The following is a 17,820-nucleotide window of genomic DNA, read 5'->3' on the forward strand; positions in this document are numbered from 1 at the left end:
TGATGTGCATCCTCAGTGTCATCAAAAGGCTCTGCAACTCAGGCTAAGATATCACAAGGGTACAGGTTTTCCACAGTTGTTAACCTTTTCATACTGTTCTTTAAGATTTTATGAGGGACTTTGCCACAACAGACAAATTCGCCATCACCACGTTGTTGAGTGACACCCACCAAGGTATGAGGGGCAGCTCAGCAGTTGAAAGGGGATGTGAGAGCCCTTCTGTTGCCGCTGTGCTACACACTTTCCTTGCAGCATGCAGACAGCATCGATAGTCTGGGCAGCTGATGGGCATTCCTGGCATTGCTCATCCTGGCCCAGACCCATGGGACAAGTCATTCATTTTCTCTTTTTTCTCATTTTCATCAAAAAATGGCTCCAGTAGCAATAACAGTTTGCAGAGCAGTACCTGCCTTGCAGCCGTGCTGGGAAGCCCAGCTAGTGTGTGTGTTTAAACTGCTTTGAAAGCCTTGCATGAAAAATTGTCTATGGGAAAAGTAATATTTTTTCACTGCTCATATATTCAATGCAATATCCCTCCTATTAATACACAGTTGACTGCACTTTATCTCTGTCCTGTATTGTTGCACACTGCTATAACTGTTTATCTAGCTAGGAGTAAAATGCAGAGCAATAATGTCATTTGCAGCCTGCCTCTAATTGCCAGGATTTATTTGCAAATTGAGGAGGTTATAAATATAAGTGCTTACATCGCCTTTTATACATGGGGTATTTTTTTCATTTCTTCAGATAATTTTTGAAATTTTGTTCTTGTTGATTACCCAGAGCCAAAACCTGATGGGCTCTATCCCCTGTGTTTGAGCTCTGTGCTGTTTTTTGTGACGTGACAGCTTTACAAAATGAAGCAGTACATAGTCATTGCTTTCTATCCTAATTTTTGCAAAGATCCGGGCATAACTTTTGCAGTCTGGACCTACTTTAAGTTTTCAACTCCAGTGTGCCTGCCCTTGAGATGCCTCACTATTTCAATCGCATCTACACCCCACCACATTTGCAATGAGCTCATCAGAGATGCTCCCTTTGGTGTGAGCCGCTGAGCCGCTCAGCGTGTGCCCCTGCTCTGGCACACCTCACACGGCACGTGGACAGCCATGAGGACTTAGTCCACATGGTGGGCTGGATAAATGCTTTATGCTGCACAGGACATGGGGATGTGCCATGCCTTGGGCAGACGTTGCCTTCTCAGGCTGTCTGGGCTCCAGCAAGTGCATTTTTATAGGACACACATTGCTTAGCCAGGGGTCTGGAGAGAAGGTGCCCTCCACCCACCCTGTTCTCAGGTGCTGCCAGGTGACCACGCAGAGCTGGGATGGCTCCTGGCTTGCTGTCACTGAACTCATCCCCATGTGTCTGCCACGGCCTTGGCCTTGGCTGGCTGTCTTGATTTACAGGGGAAAAAATAAGAAGTGCTGAGAGCAGACCTCAGCTCTTGGCTGAAGGAGCCAAATGGGCTTGAGTCACCACTTCCAGATCCAGAGCTTAACACCCGGAAGGCTTGGATGGCTCAGACACAAGTGTAGTTTTGATTCACGACTCTCAAGGGCTTCTTATTGGAGGTTAAGGGCTGGGGACCGGGTAATTCTTGGACCTGTTATTAGATGATAATCAGCATCTTGAGACAATATATGGTGCTGTGAACTGGAATGTTTATTTTCTATATATGAATATAACATGAAAAAACAGTAAAGCACAGAAAACCTAGAAGGACTTATCTGTGAGAAGTCCCCTGTTTCTATCTGTGCCTTTGGAAGAATCCAGAGACAGAAGGAGGATCTGACTGGCTGTGAGCGCAGGTAACAGATCCTGCTTGGTAACAGGATCTACTGCTGGGTCACTGAGGTTTCTGTAAGTGTGTGTGTGTCTGTTTGTATTGGGGCTGGAATTTCAGCCTCATATACAAAGAAATAATTCATTATGGTCACTAATGTCTGTGACTTCAGGGCTGTTAATGGTTGTCTTTTCTGTTTGCAGTGTGCATGTACAGAGAGCCATCACTGCATGAAATTGGAGAAAAACAAGGACGCTCAAGAAAAAGTTCAGGGACACCAACCATGAATGGAGGCAAAGTTGTTAACCAAGACTCGACATAGCTGACAAACACCCTCCCTTCTTCCAGCTCCTCCCCTCCCACCCACCTACCCACCCCACCTGGCGAAACCACACTGAGACAACGACAACTGAGCAAGGCAGGACCTACCGGTAGTGGCTAGGAGTCTGAACTCCAGAATCTTTCTTTGTGTAGGACGAGGAAATCGAATCCCAGATCCTGCCTGTTGCAACGTTTTAAAAAACAAAAACAACAAAAAAAAGTGAAGAAAAAATGTTTTAAATCAGGACTCCATTAACATTTTCAAAAGCAAACTGTTTGCTCTGTGATCAAAGGGGGAAAAAAAAAATCTCATATCTGCATAATAATAATAACAACTAATAAATATAACAATAATAATAATAATAAAGATGTTACCTTTAAAAATAAAACAAAGCTTTTGGAAAATTGAACTTAGCATATGATGTGCGAGAAACACGTCGGAAACGCAGCCTGGGACTGTGCTTTCTGTCTTATACTTTCACCTCACGTTCACACCACTGTTGTTTCCATCCCTGCTTCCCTGGGGATGGATGGGATTTTTCACAAAGCAGGAAAGGTAGGGATGGATTATGACTGTGTTTGCTCTGCTATCAATAAAATATGGCCTGTCCAAATTAGGAGTCTGACAGTTACGGGCAACAAACTAGCTACTCTGTATTCAGCTTTTTCCATCTACATTCAAACACTGTGTAGTTATTTGTTGCTAGTGTCACTGTGTGAGTATGTTTGACCCAAGTCTGGCATTTTATGCCTTTTTATCATAATTATTTATATTTATGGGCTTGTTTTACTGTATTAGTTGCCAGGGGAGTTTTGGAAATGGGTTTTCAGGTCTCGCAGGATGAAGTGATCATATTTATTAGGGGAGAGTTAGAAGATAAAGGGAAGGAGGGTTGGCTGCTTTCTTTAAAATACGAAACGGAGCAAGAAACGCTACTGAAATCCTTGCTGTCAGATGGAAACAATGAGGCATGTGCTAGGTGAGAGGGTGGCAGGGATTTCAGCAATGGGAAGAGGAGTGTGGGGAGGGAGTAGGTGGGGTGTGCAGAAGAGGGGGCAGCTACAGGGGAACGTGGGTGCCTGTCCAGCTGTGCCAGGGCGAGGAGATGCTGCCGTTTCCTTCTAGCAGCCGGGCTCTCCCTAAGTGTTAAGGCTCCACACACATCTCGTTTTACACATGTTCAAAGCCGAGACTACAAACCCCTCTAATCCAAAGCCACTGCCAAGCCTGTTATGGGATGAGAATCCCTGAGATGCTGCAGCAACCTGGGTACGGGTGTGCATACGTGTCTCGCAAGGACCGGGGCTGCACATCCTGGAGAAGCACTTCAGAGGTAATGAATTCACACATGGGGAAAAGCAAGGAAGAGGGCAATGGGGTGACGGATGCTCAGCGCTGAGCCCACCTGCAGCAACTAGGGGATTAGTGGGGATTTGCAAGTCTCTCCCTGTCTGGTTCTTTCTCTCCTTGTAGTTTGGGGGCCAGTGGTGAACCACACACCCTCGCTCCCATGGGTGGTACTGAAACAGGGCGATACGGGCAGATACCTTTTCTCTGCCCACACACATTAACTTACTTCAGTCCCTGACCTCTTTCGGCACGCAGGGCCTGCAGGCAGGAGCAGTAAATCACAGAGGCAATACAGTTGCTGTTACAAGACCAGGCACCGCCCTGGCTGAGGTGCCCGGGAAGTTTTTGCTGCTCAGGCCGTGGTTATAGCTCCTGTGAGAGGTGAAATGCAAAATGAATAAGCAGATGCCCAAGGGCCTGGAGAGGGGTAACAGGTCAGAAGGCTCGTTATACAAGAGGAAACAGCCTAAAGCGTTGTTGTTACAAGCTGGGTGGGACTGTTTGTGTCATTCATAAATTATAGGCATACATGAAATACCAAATACCACCTTAATTGTTGAGGTTTTTGCTGTCACGGCCAGTGCCTCAGCCAGCTGGCAGCTACACACTGCAAAGCTGCTGTGGCTGCAGGAGATGGGGAGGGCCTGGGCTGGCTGCGATGCTCCCTGCGAAGCAGCTGCTGACCCGGCTGCCTCCAGCCCCACGGCACGTGCCGGCGCTGGTGTGTGGTAGGGCTCTGTGAGCAGCTCCATACGGGTGCAGAGCAAGCGGGAAAAGCTAAGGAGAGAGCCAAATTTCAAGGTTATGGAAGACTCCCAGGATCAGCATGAAGGAATTAATTTCAAGCATGTCCTTTTGTGTTTTGAAAAGCCGAAACCTTGAAATAAAGAGCCTGCCACCTAATGTTGCACCTAAGGGCAGCCCCTCCGTGCTATATGGACTCAGAGTGTACCGGTGCCTGCATGTCATCAGTAAGCACCAATGAGGGCTTAGTGTCCTCATATGGACCCCCATATCTGGGGCTGCCAGTCGTGTCGGAGTGACTTACTCTGGCCCTCCTCAGAGCCCCCACTCCCACAACACTGGGGCAAGGTCGCTAATACATGTTTGGCTCGGGAACACACCCCACGCCCCATTTAATGATACAATCCATTGCCTACATTTCAGCTCCCTCACAAACTAGAGAGCACCCCAAATTAAGGGGTGAGGGCTGCTTACTCACTGGAGAGATGTACATTCAAAGAAATGGAGCCTCAAGACCAACATGTTGAGCTAGCAGGTCCCTGAACTAACCAAGCCACCAAACACCCAGGCCATGGTTTAGGCACTGAGCTGCAGCCTTTCTCAGCTGCCCTCCTGGAGGGAAAGCCTGGCACCTACCACGGAAGAGAACATCCACAGCACACCTTGGTACCACAAGCCTCTTCTGGCCCCAGCCATGGGTAACTTGCCAAGGTCACTGATGTCTTCTAGAGCAGCTGCAGCAGGAGAGACCAAAAATTGCTGTGACCTTGTATGCAGGACGCCCATGCCAAAGGCCCCAGAAAGCCATGGTCAACAGCAGATCCAGTCCTGCCATGTGCATCTCACCACTTCCCCCACTGGGCTTTTGCCTTGATAATTTTCTTTGGCCAAATCATTGCAAGAGTCCCTGGAAATGCCACGTTCAGACCTAAATGTTAAAATAATCTGCTCCTTTGGTCCATTGTGTTTGAGCTAATCAGCTTCATGCGACGCTTACTGAGCCGGCCCGTAATGAGAGCTAATTAATCCTGCTCATACCCAGGGTCTGTGCTACCTCGGAGCAGGTCTTCTGCCATGTGTTATAAGTGCTGGCTTTCCTTGCTGCCTGCTTAGCCCTGGCAAACCGTGAGCCACATATGGTGGCATAAACCATGATAAAACCCTCCCACATACCTTAGGAAATACTGTGTGCTTCTTGACCTCTAAGGAAGCTGCAGAACATCAGCTTGTGGTGTAATGCAGGGACTCCTGACATCAGAATAGCCGAAAAACCAGTGAGGCTGCTCAGCCCAGCTCCACAGTGTCCACCTGCACCAGCTCCTGACTGGGAGCTGCTCAGCTCCAGGTGCCCCAGCACCCTCCAGATGTCTGGGATAGCCCAGGGAGATCCATGACTTGCAGGTACCACGTACAGCTTCATGCATTTTTTTTTTCACTCAGGTGCCTTGCATGCTTTCTCCCTGGGCCATATCTCAAGGAGGTGCTGTGGGTTTTGTTGATTATCCATCTGCCACTTCCCAATCTGCAGGGAAATGGAGAGTCCACAGAGATTTTTCCTGCTTTGAGGTTTTTACAGTCTCTTCATTGCTTCTTGCTGTTATTGCTCAGTGTCAAAGTCCTGATGAGTGATGTTTCTTTTGTTTTTTTCTTTAGCCACACATGCCACAACCATTTAGGGAGCTTTGTGACTCAATATCTAACATTATGGTGACTACAACCCTTGTCTAGCCTACATGTGATACTAGCAGGACAAATTCCCCCCCTAGCTATGTTGGCATGGCATTGGGCAAACATCTAGCACAGAAAATGGCCAAGAAAAGTAAACAATAAAAAAGAAGGATGTTTTCATCTCACCTGGCCCGTGGTAACTCTGCTAAGTCTGTAGTAAACCTTTGCCCTCTGAATAACAGATGCTGCTATAGAAGAACTCGGACATTAGAAGTCCAGCAGCAGAAAACACTTCACAGCACAGAAATATGGGTACGTTTAAAGCATTCATTGTGTTTCAGCCTAGTTTCGTTTTTAATATTGTGATGTTGGCACTGTTCTGGCAGTACATGCTATGCAACACAGCTCCTCTCATCTATGCATCAAGGGCGAAACCTGATAACATGGCTCCAGTTTGGACCATCAGGAATTTACTAGGAAAAAAACGCACAAAAAGATACCAGCACAACAAGCATGCCATACTGCATCAGCAAGTTATGCCACAAGTGTCAGCACTGGCATGTGACAATATGTGCTATAAAGTGAAGTTGACACTCAACAAAGCAATTTATGAAAGTTGTCTGTCAACAACATTTTTTTGTTTGCACTTAGATAGGGTCTGGCTGATAGAGTCCCACACAATTCTTTAAGCTGTCACGGGCCTCACTTTACTCCTTTACATCTTAAACTGCACTGATTGATTGTGCACCATGAGTGTTACTGCCCCAGAAAGACATCATTGCCACACTCTCTGAGCAAAGCTGAAGGAAGGGGTGGTGTAAGCTCCCTAGGCTGATTAGCACTAGCAGGAAATGAAGTGTGCCATCCTTCCTGGTTGCACGCCAGCAAAGCTGCAGCATATATGTATGGTAGACATGAAAAAACTGTCTTTTTGAGGACTACAGTTCCTAAAAAAAGAAGGCGCAGAATTCTCATTAGTTACAGCAAAAAACCCAACCTTTGCTAATGGGCATACACTAAAGTACACTACTTTTAACATGGGGGGGTTGTTGGCCCCAAAACATGTCCAACAGTAGACCTCTATTAACTGTGGCATAGCTTAGCCCTGGTCCTAGAAGGCAGGGCTCAGTTTGTATGTCACTTTGCATCAAGGAGGAAAAAAAAAAAAAGACAAGAAAAGACACAAGTGAGTGTCTTCAGGGACAGATTCCTCTCCCAAAACTGGAACAAAATCTTTAGTTGCTGCTATGGGATGACCCACTGCACACACCTAGGAGTAAAATCAAAAGAAACACCACTGCACTTCCTCAGTGAAGCAGAGAGGTTTCCATGGCATTCATGTCTTCCCTCTCCCACCACCAATGCTTCAGCCTTTAGGGTGATTGAAGGCTGTTTCCATGGAGTAAAAGGCAGCAAGCCTTACCTCCTCCTCACCAGCAGGGAGTAAAGCTTGACTGCTCTGCTTCAGCTGCTGAGCAACAATCATGGCATCAATCAATTTCCCCATGTTCTTCTTTGACACCTTGATTAGGGACAAAAAAAAAATCCCATAGCTAGGCTGATACATTTTTAGCACCACGTTTAAGCATATCAACATCTCAAAATTGCTCAAACCTGTGTGGCCACAAAGTTAAAGCTAAGTAACTACCATTTCAGGACAGAGCATTTCTTTTCATGATACTTGCGTAACAAACTGCTGCATGCACAGAAAGTTGGACATCTTCCCAGCCTGCCTCCCTCTTGGACTTCAGGCACCTTCTCTTTGGCAAAGGAGGTCTAGGTCAGCATGGCTCCAGGGCTCATCTCACCAGTGCAAACACTAGGGATCGTTGTGATGGTGCAAGGAGCTCACACAGGCTCCAGAGCATTCCCACCTGAGGCAACCAGAGGATCAGTGCAGAAAGATTTGACCTTTTATGGCCTTCTGGAAAGGACAGGACCTCTGGTCAAACAACTGCTTGAAAAGAGAAAAGGGGAGTTGTTTCATTCAAACCACACTCTGGTGTAGGCATGGGGATAATTCATCTTTTGGAAATGCCATTAATGTTTACTGAGCAATACAAATGGATCTGGGCTCTCCAAAAAAAAAAAGGCATTACCAATCATTAAAAAAAAAGTGTCTGGGTATGAGATCTGAGAAGAAGCAGAGGATAACCCTCCCAAGAGTCTGTTAAGAATGGGTTATATATTGTTCCATTTTCCATGCTCATTACAATCACTGCCCCAATAATAGCTGCATGCTGTGCCTTTTTCTATTCTAGTACAATTTTCCCCATGGGAACTAAATATTTCAGTTCAAATACTGAGCAGAGCTGGTAGAAGGCAGCAGTATGCTTCTGCTGTGCTAACCTTGTGTGTAATCTACATCTTAGGTAGCTGGTTACTACCCTTCTTTCTCATTGCTTGGTACAAAAATGAAGGGGCAGCACAGAGAAGAAGAAAAATGTTGGTCAGACAGTCAAATTAAATGACATTGTGAAGGTCAAAGTATGTCAGACTTAATGTCTTTCAGAAATTAAGGCTTTGGTGAATTTAATTCCTTGAGCTCTGAGAAAAATTGCAGGGAGAAAAGCAATCAGTGGCTCCATCTTAGCGCCAGTCCCTAAACTAGGACTTTGGTGACATTTAAGTCTCTATATCCAGCTCCTGGCTTGGCTCCTGCATGCAGTGATGCTTTCCTTTCTCAGGGGTCAGAGTTTCCCTGGGAGCTTGTCCTTGCTGAGTCCTTGGGGCATCCCAGTCCAAACAAGGCAGAGCAGTTTCTGCTTGGGCCGCAGTGGGATCCCAAGCCAAGTACTCTGCTCAGGCTTTCAGCTGACGGCCCAACCCAGAGGGGCTCCTCACAGAGCCCTCCCCACAGCACCACACACCTCCTCCAGACATGCCTGGAAAGACAAGAAAACAAGGCTCAATATCCTGGGCAATTCTGCTTCCGAGGACCCTGATTTGTGCAGACCCCATAGAGAGAACCCCAAAATCTGAGACACAGAGACGTCAGCCCTCCTGTTACGGTGTTCTTAGTCTGTGCCCATGGTGCCCAAAGTCTCCACCCGCCAGCAAGCAGCCCTGCCACAGGGGTATTCTGAGGATCACAACGTTTTGGCTTATGAAGTGGTCTGATCATATGATAATGGGACCCTGCAAAGGCAAAGAGCTTCCGATTTGACTGTGGCTCGGAGGGGTCATTTACAGGCTGTGACTCTGACACTGTCTCATTAATTTTATTTTCCAACTTACTGCACAAGCTGGCAAGTGAAATAGTTCCACTCAATTCACCGTTAAACAAAGAGGCAAGCCAGTGCATAGAGCATTTGAAGATCAAAAAGAGGTGTGTTTAGCTTTGCATTATCTTCATGTTTAATTTCCACTATTTTCTGTGCTTCCTGCTATCAGACAGAATGGAAGCAGAACTAATAGGGAAATCACTGGCTTCTGGTGTGGAAGCAGGAAACATTATCTCACAAATAGATGGATACTCTGGTGATTCCCAGCTCAGTCATACATCTGCAAAAGTTCCTCTGGGCTTCAGATGGGTAGTTTTCACGTGAGTACATAATGAACTTTCACAAGGTCACGTTTAGGGCCCTGCAAGGCTTGCCCTTCAACAGCAAGTTCAAATGATTCTTCTAGCAAGGTCAATAGGCTGCAATGTAGGACCTAAATCTGAATTCAAACTGTGCAGTCAGCGTGTGGAACCAGAGCTTCCCAGGGAAAGCTCCCCATGGGGACTCAGAGACCTGAATTTGCCATGGAAGAGGGTCTAGTTCGAATTCACCATCTTTGGATTCCCCTTCCCTATTTTTCCCTATAAAACCAAGCCCAACTTCTAAATCCTATGCTCGCCTCTGTTTTCTTGAATCTCCAAATACAAACACTGGACAATTTCAGAATTTTATTCCATCTGTAGGATTGAATAGGCCTTTTATAAAGTGGTAGCATTTAAAACAAGAAAAAAGTTAAGTATCAGATATATGATTGCCAAGGAGCACGATAACCTAGCTCTAGACATGCCCAAATCTTGGAGTCTGCATCCATGTAGAAATTTAACTTCAACTGTTGCAGCTTAAGCCCATCTATTATTAATTCAGTAAAACCATTTTTCTGTTCAGAAATACGTTCCTTGGGAGAAGCTTCTGCAAACGCATCAGCAGATGGTGGCTTCAGAGAGAGACCGAAGGGATGCACTCCTGAGAGACAAAGCTGGGGGTACTTTAAATAGAAAGACAAGTTCATCAGTGAAATGAAACCTTTCCAAAGGCAACATGAGCTGGTTCCACGTGAAGGCTTTACCTTTTCTTTGTAAAATAGTTGCCTGCTCCTCCAGATCTGCAGGAATAAATTTTACGTCATGGTAGCTTGTACTAAAACAACTGGCAAAAAAATAAACAAAAAAGTCCCAACAGTTCCATACTGCCACCCACCTGGATTTTGCTTTGTTTTGGAAACTTTAAGGAGTTGAGAATCAAACTCACCCTCAGGGCAACTCCAATGAAATCAATGTGCAACCCTGGGAATTAATCTGGCCCAAGCCTCATTTTCTCTTTAACTGCAGGAGCCAAGGTCATTTTCCCATCTGGATTTTGCAGATGCTTCTGCACATACTGATGAGTTATACCTTTTATCAAACCTTGACCATCATTTTCAGGGCTAGAAAATAATTGCACAGTGTCAGAGGATCACAGGAAATAGCATGAAGACTCTTGGTGTTAAAATCCAGACCATATATTTGCTATGATGTGCACTTTTCCTGTGTCCCCCAAAGCCATATACAATATCTTTCCACAAGGCAGTGCAGGACTTTGTCCTCCTTTGTCTCCAAAATCTCTCCCTTAATGCCGGATGACACCACTCATCCTCTATCTTAACATAAGGGAAGCTCCTCTTTTCCACATCTGTAGGATTTATCTAACAGTGTGACCAGCATTTTTCTGCTGGTTGAAGGACTGAGAAGGACAAACTGTATGCATAATTTTTTCTTTTTGGAGGGAGAGTGTGTCTGTCTGTCTGTCTATCTGTCTATGCCTATAGCCTTGTTCCCCTCTTACCTCCACAGTAATACCACTTGTACCAGTACATGTGATGTCTGGATGGATCTGACCCTGCAGGAACCTCTGATGACAATAGATTATCTTGCAGTCAGGCTGCCTTAGACCTTGACTTGGTCAGCACCTTAAAAACTGCTTTTGAGTAGTTGAGGGCGAAGACCTAGTGCAAGCATGCAATTAGGGCAATTATTCCAAGGTCCAAAAAAGTAGATGGGGCAAAAAATGCGGCAAAGATTGACTGCAGACACCCTCTCCGTCACAAGGTGGTCTGTGTCAGACAAGGCTCCACCTGATACATCCAGCCTCATTATGGTGAAGAAGGCATGCCATTCAAACATGGCAGTGCCTATAAGTCAATATATTGGGGAGAAAGTGTCTGCAAAAGCAATTCCTGCCTGGAAGCAGACTGCACAAGGCTATCTGTGCCTCCCCTTTTACCCTAGGCTCAGTATGAGCATGTCACCTCCTCAGTCTATAGACTGGGGTGCTAAAACACACAGATGCCAGCTACAAAGTAATAACACTGGGAAATTTGTGGTTTGTGATATTTTAATATCCTGAGCAGAGGATTATTTGCTGTTTAGTGTGCTTTAAAATGTTCTCCTTCTGCGCAATTGATAGCTTTACTGCTCCTGGACAGAATAACAAACAGCTGTGCTGTTAAAATAAAAGAGATCCTTTGGATCATCTCAGGGCAGCATCTTGGCAGTCTTGGAGCCACAGTGACTTGTGGAAAAGGTGAGTGGTTGTGGGGCAGATTTGCCAGCTGGTGCAGGCACTTGCAGCTGCTTAGAGTTCATGTAAAAAAGATCTCATCACAGATTATTAAAAGCAGAAAGGACGGTTGTAAATCATGGAGTCCTGCCTCTTGTGTGACAGAGACTAGTGACTTAGGACCACAAGTCATAGATGGGCTTGACCAGAGGTACCCAGCTGAGTGATGGAAATGCTGCTCTAGTTTGCTGGAATTTCACATGCCAATGTTGTACTTCCATGATGCAGCACAGAGTTCATCCAGAGGCTGGAGACCAGGTAATCAGATTCTATACAGGTTTACTTCTTGATTATTTATTCAATAAGGATCACATAAAAAACCCACTGGAGGCAGTGAGAGACTCCTGTTGACTTTGCAGCAGTCTGAATCAGACCTGAAGCATTCAGAGTTTTAATTTGTACAACTGGAATGTGGTAGCAATGCTTCCAAAGGTCTGTATCAAATTATGAGCTCCCTTTGGAGTAATGTGTTCATCACACATCTATACTTGCCTGAGGGTAACCTCTTATAACATGTTCCAAATAGCTGTTCTGCCTGGACTGACACTTCCTCAGAAGAGCTATGAACCAGGATCACCTACGAACCTCCTTCCATGCCAAAATGGTTTCTTGGCCCAGGTAAAGGAAAGCATGGCTGGCGAGGATGGCAGAAAAGATGGAGCCGCAGCTCAAGAGAGTTGGGAGCAGCTGAGGCAGAGCTGTAGAAAGGTCTCCAAATAGTTTTGTGTGAAGTTTCAGCTAATGTTGCCTAGTCCCTCTCTTCTGTTTCCCCTTCAAGACAGGACACCACAGGCACTCCTTCCTCCCTTTCTCCTGCACCCCCATTCCCCTCTGGCAATACCTGAATGCCGTCTTTTGCCGCAGCTGCTGGGGTCCCTGCAGTGCACAGCACAGCAGAGAAACAGCTCATATTGGTAAATTCTGGGGTAAAATCTTTCTGGGTCCAGCTCCACACAGGCCAAATAAAGACGTGAGCCCTGTAGCTGGCAACCCTTGCTATGTGTAAAAGCACCAAAGAGAATGATCTGTCAATGTTTGGACATGTCAGATGTGGAGCCGGAGCTGCTTATATTGTCTGTTGACCACTTTGTAATGAAGATCTTTTGCCCAGTCTATAGAAGATTGAAAAACTAGGTAATATTTTTTGGTATAACAGTATTCTTCCAATGAGAAGAAATACAGTCTCTGATTTGTATTCCTCTGACTTGAAATCATTCATTTTAAATGACTGCTTGTTCTGCTAATTTAGAATCTGGGCAGGCATGGAAACAATTATTTTGGTTTGTGAAAGGAGCTGAGCTTGAGTTTGTTAAGCGCATATATACTTTGTTGCTTTGGGATGCAATGCAACTCCCTGCTAGAATAAGATTTCTTAAGTGGCAGGAGCTCCATAGTGAGCTCTGCGATGATACCCTCAGCGAGGGACCTGCCCTTCACTTTCCCTGGGCTTTGGAGCAGACCCAGTGATAGCTGGGTTGGTATGGCTTGCCTTCGAGGAACAGCTCCACACACCCTTTGCCGAAGGTGTGAGGGTGGGATTTGGCCCTACAGCTCACCCACAGCACCTCAGGTCACCTCATGAGGTGATAGGCTGTGACTAAAAGCATATGGCCATGGTCCCCTGACTGCCACAGTGCATGGAGCAGCGTGGTATCGTGTGCCCTAGATGCATTGGCCAGATGCAACAGCCCAGGGTGGAGATTGCTTTGTCCTCTCCCTCCCTGACATTTGCACAGCATGTGGGCCCCACCAGCTGCTGAGATGTCACATTTTGCACTCACCCCTCCTCAAACCAAAGCATCAGTTGTTGTCCAGTCGGAGGCTTCTTGCTGCAGGCTGTTCCCTGCAGGCTCAAGGCCTGCGATGAAGCCAGAGGCTCTTCCAAGCATTTCTCCCACCTTCCACCTTGCTCATTAACTGGCCAGAGGAAGGTAGATTGAATGTCAAATCTGTTGCACCTCGCCTTGTCTCCTCTACAAGAGTTATTTTCTAAAAGTCACTTAATGAACTAAACCTTTCACGGCCATCCCTATATAATGCAACCCAGACAGTGGATTGATGTTCACACAGGAGCCCAGTCCAACATGGACCTTCTGGCTGAACTCCTCAAATGGGGACCATTCATCTCCAAACCCTGATGTGAGCCCCTTTCCCTGCTGCAATAGAGAAGTCCTTGTGCTTCTTACAGCCTCATTAGAAACTTAGAGTCTCGCTACTGGAAACATAGAAGCTCGTTCAAAAAGCCTACTTGTGCACATGCAGATAAAATGAGATTTTGACATCTCTAACAATGCTACTATCCTAGTAAATAAATTATCAGCATTCACTTATAATTACTTTTGTTATACTTGTGCCTGCCTCGTGGCAAATTTCCGAAGACAGAGTTCTGATGTCTGTTAACTTTATTTTCCCTAATGTCTAAGCAAAACCCATTTTTTTGAAAAATGCTTCTTATTATTTGAAGCAGAAAAGTAATTGGTATTGAACAAAAGCTGGATAATATTGTCTTTCATGATATGCTGAGCAATGACTTGGACTACAGCAATGTTACATGAAGTGAGGATTTGTTTAAATAGCTTTCATTCTGGTTTGCCACTAAACCTCAGTAGTAGTACATTAAATACATGTATTTCAGTACCCAGCACAGACATTTTGTTCTGTAACTCGGAATGTTTCATCTTACCACTATGAGGATTTTTGCCAGTTGGCAGCTTTGCACGTGTGCTAAATTGCTAAATTTTTAGCATTTACCCACTTATCTAGTTTGACACAGCATGCCTGCACAAGGCAGAGGGATTTGGGCCTGGGAGTATGGGCACTGCACTTTCAGGGTTGTAGACACTTAAATTGGCACTCTGTAGTCAGATAGCACGGCAATGGGCCCCTTGAACAGCAAAATATGTTAGAAGCTGGATGAATTGAAACCATAGCCACCTAACAGCAGAATGATTTGCAAGAGAGACTGCACTGTCAGGAAAAGTCATAAGCAAAACCTGCCTGATTTACTGCAGACAGCTCATCTGCTTTGAAATCAAAGAGCAAATTCATGCCATATCTTTGCACCAGCCACCCATGGGTTTGAAGTCAGGTTTGGTCCAAAACCAGAAAAGAGTTTGTCTCCGTGTCTTAGATTCAGCTAAACTGGTGAGGCAATTAGCTACTGCCAAAAGAGGGCTGGGGCTGTCCCTCATGCTCGTGCCACCTCTCATCTGACCCCAGCTCAGAGCTAGTCCAAAGCACTGAACCAAAAGAAAATGATTTGCTGGTTTAGCCCCTGAACAGACTCACCCCAGGGGCAGCCAAGAGCCAACGCTGGCACAAGGGACAGGGTGGGAGCACGTGGCCGACAGCGAGGACGACAGCTGGCAGCAGGTCTGCTGCTGTGGGGAGCAGATAGCCCTTCCAGCATCTTATCCATAGTGTCAAGCCACGTCCTTAGTGCCTGCTGTCCTCACTGCAGACAGAACAGTAAGATCAAGAGACTGTGGAAGATTTCTAGCCACCGTCAGATTAACGAGAGACTCACAGTTCTAGGTTGGCTTTTGCTCTGAACCAGAGACTTTCCTTTCTCTGTTGACTGGTATCAGAAAGGAAAATTAACAACACCCCATGAACACAAAATCATTAAAGCTATGCAGCTACTATGAATCCGCAGAGACAGGATCATCTCACCACAGATGGCTGCTCTGAGTATTTCTAGCACTGTTGCTAACTAACCCTACCAGAGACAGCCAGGACCATGGCAGACCCCAAGATCCCCCAGCCATGTGTCCACAGGTAGTCTGCAGAGAGAAATGCATGACGGCAGCCTGCTGACAGCCTGCTCGGTCTTCATGACAGCAATAAACTGCCTAAACTTCGTAGCAGCGTTGTGCCAAGCTGCCAGCTGTGCTCAACTCTGTTCTGGGTGCACCAGGGACCCTGTTCCAACCGTGCCCGTCCTGCCAGGTTGGTGTCAGAGCAGGGAGCAGGTGGGATTCGGAGAGTGGCCCTGAGTAACCAATGCAGGCAGCACAGACTCAGCTGTCTTCCCAGGGAGGAAAATCGGCTTCTAGAGCCCCTTGCAAAAATAAATAAATAAATCAATCTCTTATTCAAAAGTGAGAGAGGCTTGTGGCCAAAATTTCATGTTTTGCAGTATTTCAGAGAACTCTAGTCTTTGTTCTGGACTGAAACTCCAGCCCAGTTGGCACAAGTCCCATGGGTTTCAGGGCAGCTCCGATTTCATTCTCTAACTTACACTGCCGAAAGCACTAGCTTATGACAGGTGAACAGCTTCTAAGAAATGGGCTAGAGCCAGACCTGGCCTTCCTTATCACTGTTTCCCAGGGGTTTAGTGCTAGTGGCAGGCAGCTAACTAGTGGTGAAAAGCATCCACAGTAATAGCAGAGTCCCAAGGACTGTTTGAGGCAAAAGCTCCAACCCATCTCTTAGGACAGCCCTGGCTGAGGTGTACAATAACATCACAGTAAGATGGCCCATACGATGCTTTATAGGGAAGGAGTTGAACTACTCCTCTTTTACTGAGCTCTTCACCTTTGTGATAATCCAAGACAGTGAGTTTCAAAGAACTTGTTATCCTCCATGCAAAATAACATTACCATTTCTCCCTATGGTAAATAACAGCATATTAATGACGTCAAATGAAATAGCAGTTCTTCCGTTGTTTCAAGCACCTGAGCTGCACAAGGAAAAAAAAAAGTTGCTAACAAATCTGTTGTTCTGAATCTCCCCAACCTGCAAAGGTTTGAATACTGGAATAAATGCCACCTGGCTCTGGGAGTCTGCTTCCACCAGCAGCGCCAGGTCTGCCTGCCCTCATCCTCCACTCCCCACCCACCCTTAGGGGAGTGATTGGGTCTAGTGCCCGCTGCGTTGGCTCCAGACCAAGGCAAGCTGGGCTCTATTCCCAGCCCTCCCTCAGCTTCCCAATGCTGTGCAGCTCAGATCCCTTCTCTGAGCCTCAGTCTCACCATCTGTAACAAAAGAGTGAGCCATTGGTTTCTTTTTGAAAGCTCCAGGTAAGCAATGCAACAGTAGAGAGAGGGAAGGATTGGGACTATCCAAACTGCTGCTCTACATGCAATGGCCTGAGCTCAAGAGATGATGAGAACTTGGCTCCAGCTACCTCCAGCTCTGGTTTTGGAAGCAAACAGCCTCATTGCTGAAGATGCACAAATCTAAATCTCCTTCCTCCTGCACTCCTGCCTGTTTTTCTATAGTGCCTGTGAAAATTACAATTTTGTCATTTGAAAACAAAAGTGCTTAGCTGGCAAGAAAGACTCCATAAAGAAGGCAATGGAAGCTGTCACATCTGTACTGTCTGAACACCATCTGTCTCCCAAGTTTACTCTGAAAAAAAGAAAATCCCATCCAGTTCTCTTGCTATATATCAGTAAAATGTTTAGCAGTGGCACTTGGAGAAGGAATGAACACATTTCAATTAGACAATGGCATCATAAAACACCAGCTCAGTAAATAAAATCCTGGAGGTTAACATTTGTAGAGATTACGCAGTCTGTTAAGTAAAGTTTACCATGGCACGTTAGGGTTTTTGTAATACATAGTTATATACATGTAGCATCCAAAACAGGCTCCTTTTAGCTTACTTTTCAGACTGTTATTTGTGCTTTAAGTATATGTGACTGCCTGTCAAGAGTTACCTGAGATCCAGAGACTGGTTTGGAGCTGTAGACACCTGCAGAAACAGGTGTATCACTTTTGGTAGAGAAAGGAAGGATAGCAGGCTGATGGAGAGGGAAAGCAGAATCACAGAATGGTTTGGGTTGGAAGAGACCTTTAAAGATCAAAAAGGCAAATCTTTGCTTAAGGGGCTGGTGACAAATGCTGGAAACAGAAGGTAAGTAAGTGCTGCAAGTGGACTAGTTACCATTCAGAAAAACCTAATTGCCAGGTTAGATGGAACTGAATGTTGGGATAGCACCTTGCTGAGAGCCCTGAAGTGTATGCATCGCCACTAATTTCCAAGACTCTGCGACCACTATGGTTATGAGGTTATAACTTATTGCTTTCCCCTCTGTAAATCTCAAAATAGCCTTACAGATGTTTGTTCCTGGAAGGATGGAGCGACAACTGCATGCACTGCAAGCCTAAGCTAAGAGGAGGATCCA

The 17,820-nt window shown here is 45.8% G+C and overlaps 1 protein-coding gene across 6 annotated transcripts in view; it reads left to right on the forward strand.

Moving 5' to 3' along the window:
• Window positions 1-2,594, forward strand: part of FGF12 (fibroblast growth factor 12) — a 250,365-nt gene extending 247,771 nt beyond the window's left edge. For all 6 annotated transcript variants that reach the window (XM_050902286.1, XM_050902289.1, XM_050902285.1 and 3 more), the window contains one exon: window positions 1,990-2,594. In XM_050902286.1, the coding sequence (XP_050758243.1) occupies window positions 1,990-2,108 (119 nt within the window). In that variant the 3' untranslated portion in view covers window positions 2,109-2,594. The remainder of the gene's footprint in view (window positions 1-1,989) is intronic.
• Window positions 2,595-17,820: the final 15,226 nt, after the last annotated feature.

This window comes from Gymnogyps californianus, chromosome 10 (genome assembly GCF_018139145.2).
Source record: "Gymnogyps californianus isolate 813 chromosome 10, ASM1813914v2, whole genome shotgun sequence".
Lineage (NCBI taxonomy): Eukaryota > Metazoa > Chordata > Aves > Accipitriformes > Cathartidae > Gymnogyps > Gymnogyps californianus.